Raw genomic sequence first — 12531 nt, 5'->3', positions numbered from 1 at the left:
GTGCAGCTCCTCCCTTATGGAACATCAGAGAATTCATAGAGGAGGGGAGCCAGATTTTGGCCTGAGCCATGCTTCTGAACCAAGTCTTGTTGAACATAACGTAACCCAGCCGGAATAGAAATATTTCGTATGTTCCAAGTGTCACAGTACATTTGGGTGCAGTGGAAGCCTTGGGTTACATCAACTGAAGCATAAACAAGAGACATCGTAGAGCTTCGCAGGCTGCAGCAAGACCGCTTTTTAAATATCCAATTAATCAGCACAAGAGAATTCCAACTATATAGCCCACAAGTGTGAGGGAAAGCTTTTGTGATAGTGCACACATTTCACATCAGCTGAATCGGCACAAGACAGCAATGGAGAGGCAGAGAAATGTTGCAGATGCTTCAGTTTCTGTATTCTTCTACTTCAGTGTATTTCTCCTGTCATTGGTACTTCTTTTTAAATGCATGTTTTATTTGGGACTTGCTTCTTTAAGTACTTTAATGTGTTTGCTGTATTCACCAATAAATTTTGTACATTTTAACCCCTCTATTACTCTTGTCACTTGTCAAGGTTGCAGTTTTAAACATACTGTTGCAGCACTGAAAAATAAGTCATGTCAGACTAATCTGATCTCATTTTTTGACAGAATTACAAGCCTGGTAGATGAAGGGAATGCTGTGGATGTGGATATAGCCTATCTTGATTTCAGCAAGGCCTTTGACAAGGTGCCCCATGATATTATTGTAAAGAAGCTGGTAAAATGTGGGCTAGACAATGCTACCATTCAGTGGATTTGTAACTGGCTGGCTGACCGAACCCAAAGGGTGCTCATCAATGGCTCCTCAGTGGCTCCTGTGGGGTGCCACAGGGTTCTGTCTTGGGCCCAGTCTTATTCAACATCTTCATCAATGACTTGGATGATGGGCTTGAGGGCATCCTGATCAAGTTTGCAGATGACACCAAATTGGGAGGGGTGGCTAATACCCCAGAGGACAGGATCACACTTCAAAATGACCTTAACAGATTAGTCAAAGGCCTAGAAACAATGCCTTATGAGGAACGGCTTAGGGAGCTGGGTATGTTTAGCCTGGAGAAGAGAAGGTTAAGTGGTGATACCATGTTCAAATATATAAAAGGATGTGATATACAGGAGGGTGAAAGGTTGTTTTCTGCTGCTCCAGAGAAGCGGACACAGAGCAATGGATTCAAACTACAAGAAAGAAGATTCCACCTAAACATTAGGAAGAACTTCCTGACAGTGAGAGCTATTTGACAGTGGAATTTGCTGCCAAGGAGTGTGGTGGAGTCTCCTTCTTTGGAGGTCTTTAAGCAGAGGCTTGACATCCATCTGTCAGGAATGCTTTGATGATGTTTCCTGCTTGGCAGGGGGTTGGACTGGATGGCCCTTGTGGTCTCTTCCAACTCTATTATTCTACGATTATTAAATTGTTTGTTTAGGGTATTTTGTACTCCTTTTCTCATTGCACATGGCTGCAGAACCTCTGGCCTGTGGGCCAATCTGTCTTCTCCAAGCCGTGGCTGCCCAACCGTTAACTAGCAGCTGGTGGGCAGGAAGAAAGTGTTTAGTTAACTCATAGGTGGCTCATGGGAGGTAGCTCAAAATCAGGAATGAAACTAAGAGAGGGGACACTGCAGACCTAGCAGTGCTCACTGCCAGTGCGCAACGCATGCCATGTGCCTTGGACACACCCACCACATGCTCTGCCAGTCAGCATGCAGCAACAGCATGGCACAGGTCAATAAATGCATCGGTACCACACCCTATGTTCCTCGTTGCAGAACTCGCAAGGACCCCAAATGCACATACGCACACAGAGAGACGCCAAAGGACAGCCTATGGAAAGTTCCCTGTGAAAGACATACAGGTGAAAGACATACAGGGCAGCACAGGCATAAGAACCTGCTGGATCAGTTCGAAGGCCCATCTAGTCCAGCATCCTCTTTACACACAGCTGAAGGTTGTTAAGTGTGCTGAGATGGGTTAGGAGAGACCTCCTATTCTCCTCACAGAGCTACCGTTTCCAGCGTTACTAGGGGAGAGGAATGAGCGTTCCCCACATCAAATGGGGTGCGGCTTTTGCGTGGTCACGAGTAACCCCCTTGGATCACGGTGCAGCTCCTGGCAGTTGGTTTTCTGTCACCACCTTCCCAGGTGTGAACTCCACCTACTCTAGCAGCCGCCCAATCCCGGCTGGGGAGGTGTTGCCAGGGGGATTGGCCAGGTAGAAGGAGGGATTATTCAGCACACACAATAGAGCTTGAGTCATACCTGGGAAGCGGCCGTTGGATTCAGAGCTTCCCCACCCTCCACTCCCTCAATTGACGTTTATGTTGCAGGTTAACTACATTCTTTTTCCACAGGCACGCAGGCGCTGCTATGACAAGGTTACTGTTGAAGGGCCGGAAAGGACTTTCCCTGCATTGGCAGGTTTCGCCTTTCCCGTAGCAATTTGTCACAACTTTGGCGGTTACAGGCCTTGGGCGGAATCCTTTAGTCATCTACAAAATTGTAGGGGGCGTGGGGCGGAGACCCCCGCCCCCATTGCAGCGTCAATAACAGGGTTCCCGTTAAAGGAGTCTCAGGGGGAGGCTTTGACCATACGTCCTGAGGTCATCACGGCACTCCCCCTGCAGCGGCGGTGAACAGGGGGTGCAGGCTATCTGCTTGAACATATGTTCTCCAGAGCTAGCCCACTCCCCACTCATGCTGGATAACCCTGAAATTACCCAGAACCCCGGCTGGGGGGCTAGGAAGGATAAACGCCCAGTGCCTGAGCCAAGGTCTCCCTACATCTGAATATTAATAAAGTTGTGGCCAATTTAATCCCAGAGAACGTTGTCTCGTGTCGTTATTTCCCTCAGGGGCTGCCCGGGGTTCGGGGGACTCTGCCTGGCCACGCAAATGATGATTAAGCCACTTCTCCATAGATGTTCAAAGAACCCTAAAAGATTGGTGAATTGCGGAAGCCAAGCTGGGTTTCATTCAGCAAGATTTGGTCCTCGGTATATATGAAGACTTTATCAACCATAAATCAGTGTAACTGAAATTGTGACAGACAGAATGTGAAAGCTTCCCCATAGTTTTATTTCCTTTTCAGAAATAGCTTAACCTGTTGGAATTCTGAAGAAGTACACTCAAAGGAAGGGAGAAGCAGCTTTTGAGGACTCTGGGGATTCCTACTGCCTGGTATCTAAACAAATCACAAATCACTCGCCGCTCTGAATTCACTCATTGGCTGAAATGCTGGTGCCTAAAAAGAAGGAAGGAAGACACCAGGAGATCCTCCCTGGGAAGATCATTCCAGGAGCGAGGAGGCACCTCAAGAAAGGTCTATTCTCAGGTTGCCAGGCTCTGGCCCTCTCATATCGGAGGCACACGGAGGAGGAGAATTCTTTTTTTAAGAAAACCATAAAAGTTGGTGTGGTTCTGTTGACAATATGCGAAACCAAGCCACGATTTCAAAACAAAACAAGAAAGCTATAAATCAAAGTGCAAGACGGGAAAAGATCACGCTTCCTCCCTGCCACACTTTGTTTTTCTGTGAACTCCAATTCCCAGCAGCCTTTGCACTTCCCACATAAACTATCAACACCTGGAGCCATTTAGATGAGCCAACACCCAAGTAGGACAGTGAAGGAGCTTGAGATGAAGAAGGGGAGTCTGTGACCTCACCACTGCCTGTCCGAAAGGGTGAGCTGGAGCCGAGCAAGAAAGAACTCAAGATAAGATATGCTGAGATTGGGTAGAAAGTTCTGAACTGGGGGTCCCTGTTTCTCCCCTCTTTCTTCTCCTTTGTGGCATTGGAAATGAAGACTTGATTTCGAAAGGGGCTGCTTCTCGGGGCCGCGAGTGTCGACCTTCCTTAGCGCTAAGGGGACCTGGGTTAGTCAAAGGAGGAAGAGTGCAACAGGGGATTCTTCCCATGGATGGGTAAACTGGGGTGGGGTGGGGTCGGAAATGCAGAATCTTGCCCTTTGCCTTTTGCATTAATTAAATATTTCACTAAGGGGGAATGTCCATGAAGGAGCATTATTGCTTAAGGGAGAGTCATAGAATCATAGAATCATAGAGTTGGAAGAGACCACAAGGGCCATCCAGTCCAACCCTTGGGGAGCTGCAACCCAGAGTCAATAACAGAAGGGAAAGGAGGGACAGGATGTGTTTAAGGGCTTCTGCAGGTGAAGGATGCTACCTTTCTGGAATTTGAGGGGGAAGGAATGTAGATCAGCAGTAGGTGGGGATCATCAAGGAAAGGTTGGTGTGTGTAGATCATGTGCAATGTTCAGATTATTTTTTATTCCAAACAGCTTTACTTTCAGAAACACAACTGAGAAGAACATATATCTACAATCTCACTTTGTCCCTTTTAGAAAGCAGAGATTTCTCCCTATTAACTTTTAGGGATCTTCCTTTGTCTGTTTCCCTTAAACAGTTAAATATTTCACTAAGGGGGGGGGGGGCTTGTTCAAGGCAGAGCTGCAACCCAGAGTCCACAACATTAAGGAAAAGTGGGACAGGAAGTGTATTAGAGCTTCTGCAGGTGGAGGTTGTGAGATTTCCTGGAGCAAAGATCAAAAGATTCTTAGGGGGAAGGAACGCAGCTCAGTGGTAGAGTGCCTGCCTTGCATTGCAGAAGGTGGCAAGTTCAATCCCCAGTATCTCCACGTAGCGCTTGGGAAAGGCTTCCCGTATGAAACCCTGGAGAGCTGCTGCCTGTCAGTGTAGACAGTACAGAGCTAAGTGGCCAACGTTACTATTCTCTTGTGTACATGAGCGTCATGAAGGAAAAGATTCATTTGTGAGCTATTTTCCTAAAGCAGTGAAATGGAGTGTGTCCAGTGTGCATATGGGGCACATAATGTATCCTCTGTAGGCTGAGCGGAACAGGATACTCTTGTGCTTCTAATTCTCTGTATCTCCTGTTTCTCAAGATGCCTTATTTCAAACAATCTACTTTCCCAAACAGGCAAACAGAAAGCGGCAGACAGTAGATGAAACAGAAGACGCCTGTGCCTACAAAGAAGGTTCCAAGGAGCCCAGTTGGACCACAGCCAGGATGATGACTCTTGATACTTGCAAGGAGCCAGACCTGTGCATTGTCTATGGGGAACCCATCAGGCCAAAGCCCATCATCCATAAGAGAACGGAAGGTCAGAAGAAAGCCCACCCAGTCGAGGAGGAGGAGGATGTGCCCCTTTTTCGTGGAGGAAGTTTCAGAGCCTCCTGGGAAATCACAGTACAGACAATTCCTGGTGCTGCTGAGGAGCAGGATGTGTGCATTGTGGGTGAGGAAAACATCTGGCAGTTCCCCAACACCTGCGAGAGAAAGGCATGTTTGCAGGAAACCCACTCAGTGGAGGGTCCCGTTCACAGCAAACTAGACTCCAGTGTCCCCATTGAACCTCCAGCCCAGACCGTTGTTGATGCCACAGCCAGGATGATGATGTTTGACACTTGCAAGGAGCCAGACCTGGGCATTGTCTATGGTGAACCCATCAGGCCAAAGCCCATCATCCATAAGAGAGCCCGCCCAGTCGAGGAGGAGGAGGAGGAGGAGGATGTACCCCTTCCTCGTGGAGGAGGTTGCAAATCTCCCTGGGAAATCACAGGGCAGACAATTCCTGGTGCTGCTAAGGAGCAGGGTGTGTGTGCTGTAGGTGAGGAAAACATCTGGCAGTGCCCCAACACCGGCGAGAGAAAGGCGTGTTTGCAGGAAACCCACTCAGTGGAGGGTCCCGTTCACAGCAAACTAGACTCCAGTGTCCCCAGTGAACCTCCAGCCCAGGCTGTTGTTGATGCAGCTAAGGGACAAGACATCTGCATTGCGTATGAACAAGGTGTCCTACAAAAGTCCACCGTCCGTATCAGAACTGGGTATCCTGAGGAAGACGGCTCAGAGGAGGATATAGATAAGCCTATTGCTAGCGGGGGAGATTGGAAAGGCCCCAATGAATCCACCTTCCAACCCGCTCTTGTTGCCACCGAGGAACAAGACACCCGCTTTGGGTATGAGGAAATGGTCTGTCAGAAGCCCATTTTTCAAGGAAGAGGCCCCAGTGAACCCACAGCCCAGAGACATATGTGTGCAGGTAAGTGTGCAGGTGATGCATATCGGGGAAGGAAGCCCCAGTGGCATAGGAAGAGGGTGCTGGGGGTGTGGGGCGCCCTGGGTATCATTACTGAGGTTGGTTACAACATGGCAGCTCCCGGGCTGCTTTATGGCAGGGAGCAGGGAGCCATGCTGTTTTGCCGGTGACCTTTGCCCCTTCCCCCTTTCGTTTGGACAACTTGAGGGAGTCTTGGGGCCTCTCCACCCCCCCCCCGAAGCAGCCCAGGAGTGCGGGGCAATGGCACACTGTCCGCCCGCTACTCCCCCCAAGCCTCCCCCGAGCTGTCAAAACATCAGGAAAAGCATTCTGGCAGGCAGAGCTATCTGACAGTAGAAAAGAACTCCCTTGGCAGGAGGTGGCCTCTCCTTCCTTGGTCTTAAACAGAGGCTGGATGGCCATTGGTCAGGGATGGTCTAGTTGAGATTCCTGCACTGCGCAGGGGGTTGGCTAGATGACCCTCAGGGTTCCCTTCCAGTTCTACAATTCTCTGGTCAGGTTTGTGCAGATTTTTAGGTACAAACTGGATGCAAGGGGTGCATAGGATTGCCAATCTTATATACCGCCGGCTCAGGAATAAGTCCCACTGATCATGATGAGACTCGCAGGCGAGTAGATTGCTGCTGTGCAGTCCTGCTTTTTAAATAAATGTTTTTCATTTCAGATAATACAGAGCATGGTGAAATCACAATAAATAAAACCTCCCCTTCAGTAGTTTCAAGCACAGGTTCCACATAATATCTGTACTGCATTGTTTTGTGTGGCAGCACCTGCACTTTGGAACTCCCAGCCTCTTGAAATAAAGAACGTGCCTTTGCTAGACTCTTTTCAGGCACCTGCTAGAAGCATTCTTGTTTAGGTAAGCTATGGGTGTTTTCGATCAACCGGAGGGTAGCAACGACCTCTCCCCGGCACGACTGAAGATAACAGTCGTAAATCTGTCGCCCGGTACGCTTCCCAGTCTTCTCCGACTTTGCACCGACTGGCTGTTTAGCAGAGTAGAAACACTCAGCATGAATGATGTCTGAAGTGTGTCTCAATAAGGCTTCTTGAGACAGATGCTTCTAACTAAAGCGTTTATTACAAAAGCATAACTGTACACAAACCGGGGATTCACTCCTCCATGTTGCTTCCTCCCCGGACAAAGGAAAAACAGAAAGTGTATAATACAGACAAGGAAACACCCATTCGTGGGTGGAGCACCCAGTGCAGAACGTAACATCCTGTGGACTGTTAACCCTGTGTTAACCAGATAGGGGTGCCTGGCGTGCTCTGGTCCATGGGGTCACGAAGAGTCGGATACGACTGAACAACAACAACACCACCAGAAACCACCACATAAGCATACCCAGCTGCTTAGGAAGTTGAAGTAATTTTAATCTGTTTTAATATTGACAAGAAATTTTCCTCACCGTTTACCAGCTGACTTTGCTACGCCACTGGGAAGCCTCAGGCAGAATTCCTTCCGAGCACCGGGCCTTAATGACAAGCACACAAGGCTATTTTTGAGCTCACCCCATGCTACACCAACTTAGAGTAGACCCACTAAATGTAATGGACAGACATAGAACCCACGCTGAGCAGGACTGTCTGCTGGGGAAACTGTACTATTTTTGTGTTTTATATATATATAAGGCTTGTGCAGAAATTTTTCAATTTTGCTTTGTGCTTTTTGATATTTTGTTTTGTTGTTCACAGCTACTTTTCCTATGTTCATTGTCTGCTACTTTTGCTGTATTTTTGCTCTTAAGCAGTAGAAAAGTTTCAGCGCATGAAGAATTGGAAAGCTTGCTCTACAGGTGAAACTCGAAAAATTAGAATATTGTGGAAAAGTCCATTTGTGTAAGCAATTGTTTTCATTAGCTACTGGAGTTTAATATATGAGATAGACTCATGACATGCAAAGCGTGATATGTCAAGCCTTTGTTTGTTATAATTGTGATGATTATGGCTCACAGCTGATGAAAACCCCAAAGTTGAAATTTTTAATTTGGGGTTCTCATCAGCTGTACGCCATAATCATCACACTTATAACAAATAAAGGCTTGACATATCTCGCTTTGCATGTCATGAGTCTATCTCATATATTAGTTTCACCTTTGAAAGAAATGAACCTTTCCACGATATTCTAATTTTTCGAGTTTCACCTGTATCCTCGTTCTGGACGAACAACATAGCTATGCTTCCTAAAGCCCATCTAAGCTTCCAGCTGGAGACTGAAGAAACGTTGGCTCTAAACATTAGGGACTCAGCTATAAAGCTGCGAATAAAACTTTTTAAATACGTCGTAAAGTGTTAGGAAAACATTCCTTAAGAAACAGATAAAAGTTCCTGGAAGCTTTAAAGGGTCACTCTAGGCTAGATTGGTGTCAGCTGGAGGTGCAAATAAAGGGAGCAAGTTGCAGGCTGCAATTTCAGCACAAGGAAAGCACACACACACACACACACACACACACACACTCACACACTCACTCACACTCACACTGTCAGCACGCACACTGACAACAAGCTTGGAAGTAAGACAATGTGTGCTGCTGATACTATGAGTTTTGCTGTGTCAGGATTGTTAATTACTGGACTGAGATTATACCGGGCAGGAGACATAAAGAAGGAGTGTAAATAGCTTGTATATAATAGGAACAGAAATGCTTCTGCAAGCGGTCAAGCAATAAAGAAGCTCTTGACTGAAGAATTTGAGTACAGAGCCTAGGGCTTGCTGATCAGAAGGTCGGCGGTTTGAATCCCCGCAACAGGGTGAGCTCCCGTTGCTCAGTCCAAGCTCCTGCCCACCTAGCAGTTCGAAAGCACGTCAAAGTGCAAGTAGATAAATAGGTACCACTCCGGCGGGAAGGTAAACAGCGTTTCCGTGCACTGCTCTGGTTCGCCAGAAGTGGCTTAGTCATGCTGGCCCTTCCCAGCCAAAAACCGGACTCAGGGCAGCTAACACTAATTAAAATTCACAGCAAAAACATAAAAACAATCAATTTAAAATACAAATTAAAATACAAATTAAAAATTAAAAATTAAAACTGCAGTCTCATTTTCAAATAGCCCACCAATAAAAGAATGAAGCATAAATATCAAACACAAACCAACCCAAAGGCCAGGTGGAACGGCTCCGTCTTGCAGGCCCTGCAGAAAGATGCCAAATCCCGCAGGGCCCTGGTCTCTTGTGATAGATAGACTGTTCCACCAAGTTGGGGCCAATACTGAGAAAGCCCTGGCCCTAGTTGAAGCCAACCTAGCATCTTTGTTGCTCGGGACCTCCAAAAGATTATTATTTGAGGTCCTTAAGGTCCTACACGGGACATACCAGGAGAGGCGGTCCCTTAGGTACGAGGGTCCTAAGCCACATAGGGCTTTAAATACTCAAAACGGAACATGTTCGGCTACCAGAAAAAGTTCGCAAACTGGAACACTTACTTCCAGGTTTGCAGCGTTTGGGTCCAAAGTTCTTTGAGTACGAAGGTGTTTGAGAACCATGGTACCACTGTATATTAGAGTGAATGATTGAGTATCTCAGTTTCCATCTCTCTCCTACATCCATGATTTCCTTCTCTCTTACCCAGCAGGTGTTGTGCAGTGGACAGAGAACAGAAGGAAATCTTTGCGGAAAGCACAGGATGAGATGGTGGAGCAGAACTACCTGAGTCAGGATGGACCAAGGACGGAAAAGAGAAGCCACACAGAACGGAAGACACATGAATCCATCATTCCTCGAAGTGGCTTCTTCACTGAGCAAGGAGAGCAACCGGAAGACAGAGATGCTTTGAGAGCGTCCACAGAGCAGAAAAGAATTCAAAGGGCAGAGTCTGGAGGAGCAAGCAGTGGGAGCAGAAACAATGGAAACGGCCCCACATGCCCTACAGGGGTGAAGCGATTTACTTGTTTGGAGTGTGGAAGGAGCTTCAGGTATCAGAGTAAGTTTGCTCGACACCAGATCATTCACACAGGAGAAAAACCACATAAATGTGCATACTGTGGAAAGAGCTTCCGCACGAAATCAAACCTTACAGGACATGAAAGATTTCACACAGGGGAAAAACCACATAAATGTGCATACTGTGGAAAGAGCTTCTGCATGAAATGGGACCTTAAGGTACATGAAAGAATTCACACAGGGGGAAAGCCTTTCAAATGTACAGTGTGCGAGAAAAGCTTTACTTTGAGCTCACACCTTACCATACATATAAGAACTCACACAGGGGAGAAACCTTTCAAATGTTCAGTGTGTAGTAAGTGTTTTGCTCAGAAGCCAAACCTTACTAGACATGAAAGAATTCACACAGGGGAAAAGCCTTTCAAATGCTCAGTGTGTAAGAAAAGCTTTATTTGGCAAACAAGCCTTACTGCACATAAAAGAACTCACACAGGGGAGAAGCCTTTCAAATGTCCAGTGTGTAGTAAGTGTTTTTCTCAAAGGTCGCACTTTACTAATCATCAAAGGATTCACAAAGGTGAGAGAGCCCATGAATGCTCAGTGTGCGGTAAATGCTTCAGTCAGGAGGCAAACCTTACCAAACATCTAAAGCTTCATAGGAGGAAGACACCTTTTAAGTCATCACTGGGTAGAAAAAGCTTTACTAAGAGCTCAAATCTTCCTAGTCAACAAATGATTCGCAAAAAAAAGTATACAGGTTCAGCTTGGAGGGAAAGCTATGCTAAGTGGTCATACCTTACCAAACATAAAAGAATACCACACAAAGCAGAGAAACCCTATAAATGCGAAGGGTGTAGAAAATGTTTCAGTAGCAAGTCAGTCCTTATTAGACATAAGAGAATCATACACAGATGGAACAAAGTCTATGTATGTTCCAAGTGTAGTCAATGTTTCCGTTCAAGGAGACTTCTTATTACACATCAAGGAACCCACACAGCACAGAAACCTTTTCAATGCTCAGAGTGTAGAAAGGCCTTCAGTCAGGAGGCAAATCTCCTTAGACATCAAAGAACTCACACAGGAGACAAACCCTACGAATGCCCTGTGTGTAGAAAAAGCTTCAGTGAGAGCACAGGTCTTTCCAGACATACCGGTACAAGGTCTTGTCATACAGGGGAGAAACTGCATAAGTGTGAACAATGTGGAAAGAGCTTCACTCATAAATCAGACCTCAAGAGGCATCAAAAGCACCACACAAGGGAGACGCCCAACCAGGGTTCAAATCTCAGTGAGAGTTTAGGTGATGGATCGAGACCTCATGAAGGTGAGAACGCACAGCGGATGGAAACCATGTAACTTCTTCAACTATGCTAAGAAGGTCGCATCCACACAATACTTTTAAAGCTTCCCCCAAAGGAATCCTGGGAACTTCGGTTCTTAAGGGAGCTGGCAAACTACTTTTCCCAGCATTCTTTGGATGAAGCCATAGCAACAGTTATAAATGTAGGGTGCGAATGTGACCTCAGACTTGGCGTCCCACTTTGTGGCATCACAGGAAACATCCAGAGGCTACATCCCCCAAACCTTCCAACACACACACACAATCCATGCTTTGAGTGGGTTCTTGGGTCGTTTTAGTGACTAGAACTCATTGCCTCAGGTTTTGTTGTCCATTTGTGGTGTGGATTCCTTGTGACATTTTTTAATTAAAAAAATAGTTTAATCCACACCAAAGAGAAGCCTTATAAATACTCAAAATGTGAGCAGGGCTTCCAGTTCAGCACTGCAGCTCATCACACATCAGAGAACCCATGAAGTGGAGAGAAGATACAAATGCTCAAAGTGCCACAAGGACTTCTCCGTTTGATCTCATTAAGCATAACAGGATGCACACTGAAGAAGGACCTTACAAATGCTCAGAATGCGAAGAGAGCTTCAGGTGCAGCTCTTCCCTTATGGAAAATCAGAGAATTCATAGAGGAGGGGAGCCAGATTTTGGCCTGAGCCATGCTTCTGAACCAAGGCTTGTTGAACATAGCGTAAGCCGCCCTGAAAAGAAACATTTTGTATGTTCTAAGTGTTCCAGCACATTTGGGTGCAGCGGAAGCCTTGGGTTCAACTGAAGCATAAATAGGAGACATTGTAGAGCTTCTCAGGCTGCAGCAAGACCCCTTTTTAAATATCCAATTAATCAGCACAAGAGAATTCCCACTATGTAGCCCACAAGTGTGGGGGGAAAGCTTTTGTGATAGTGCACACATTTCACACATTTCACATCAGCTGAATCGGCACAAGACAGCAATGGAGAGGCAGAGAAATGTTGCAGATGCTTCTGTTTCTGTATTCTTCTACTTCAGTGTATTTTTCCTGTCATTGGTACTTCTTTTTAAATCCATGTTTTATTTGGGACTTGCTTCTTTAAGTACTTTAATGTGTTTGCTGTATTCACCAATAAAATTTTGTACATTTTAACCCCTCTATTACTCTTGTCACTTGTCAAGGTTGCAGTTTTAAACATACTGCTGCAGCACTGAAAA

The 12531-nt window shown here is 46.2% G+C and overlaps 1 protein-coding gene across 1 annotated transcript; it reads left to right on the top strand.

Annotated features, from left to right (window-relative positions):
* Positions 1 to 5063: 5063 nt before the first annotated feature.
* Positions 5064 to 11350, top strand: LOC117042482 (zinc finger protein 665-like). Its single transcript, XM_033142028.1, has 2 exons — positions 5064 to 6096; positions 9687 to 11350. The coding sequence occupies exons 1-2, from the start codon at positions 5064 to 5066 to the stop codon at positions 11348 to 11350; spliced, it is 2697 nt and encodes an 898-aa protein (XP_032997919.1).
* The last annotated feature ends 1181 nt before the right edge of the window (positions 11351 to 12531 follow it).

Source organism: Lacerta agilis, chromosome 2 (assembly GCF_009819535.1).
Source record: "Lacerta agilis isolate rLacAgi1 chromosome 2, rLacAgi1.pri, whole genome shotgun sequence".
Lineage (NCBI taxonomy): Eukaryota > Metazoa > Chordata > Lepidosauria > Squamata > Lacertidae > Lacerta > Lacerta agilis.
Note: the sequence above shows the minus strand (reverse complement) of the source record. Positions and strands in the feature narration are given on the sequence as shown.

What these genes read in the sequence shown, in the direction of transcription:
- LOC117042482 (XM_033142028.1), top strand. Translation starts at nt 5,064, where the DNA reads ATGATGACTCTTGATACTTGCAAGGAGCCAGACCTGTGCATTGTCTAT. An exon ending in CCAGAGACATATGTGTGCAG is followed by an intron (nt 6,097 to 9,686) that starts GTAAGTGTGCAG and finishes CTTACCCAGCAG; the next exon opens with GTGTTGTGCAGTGGACAGAG.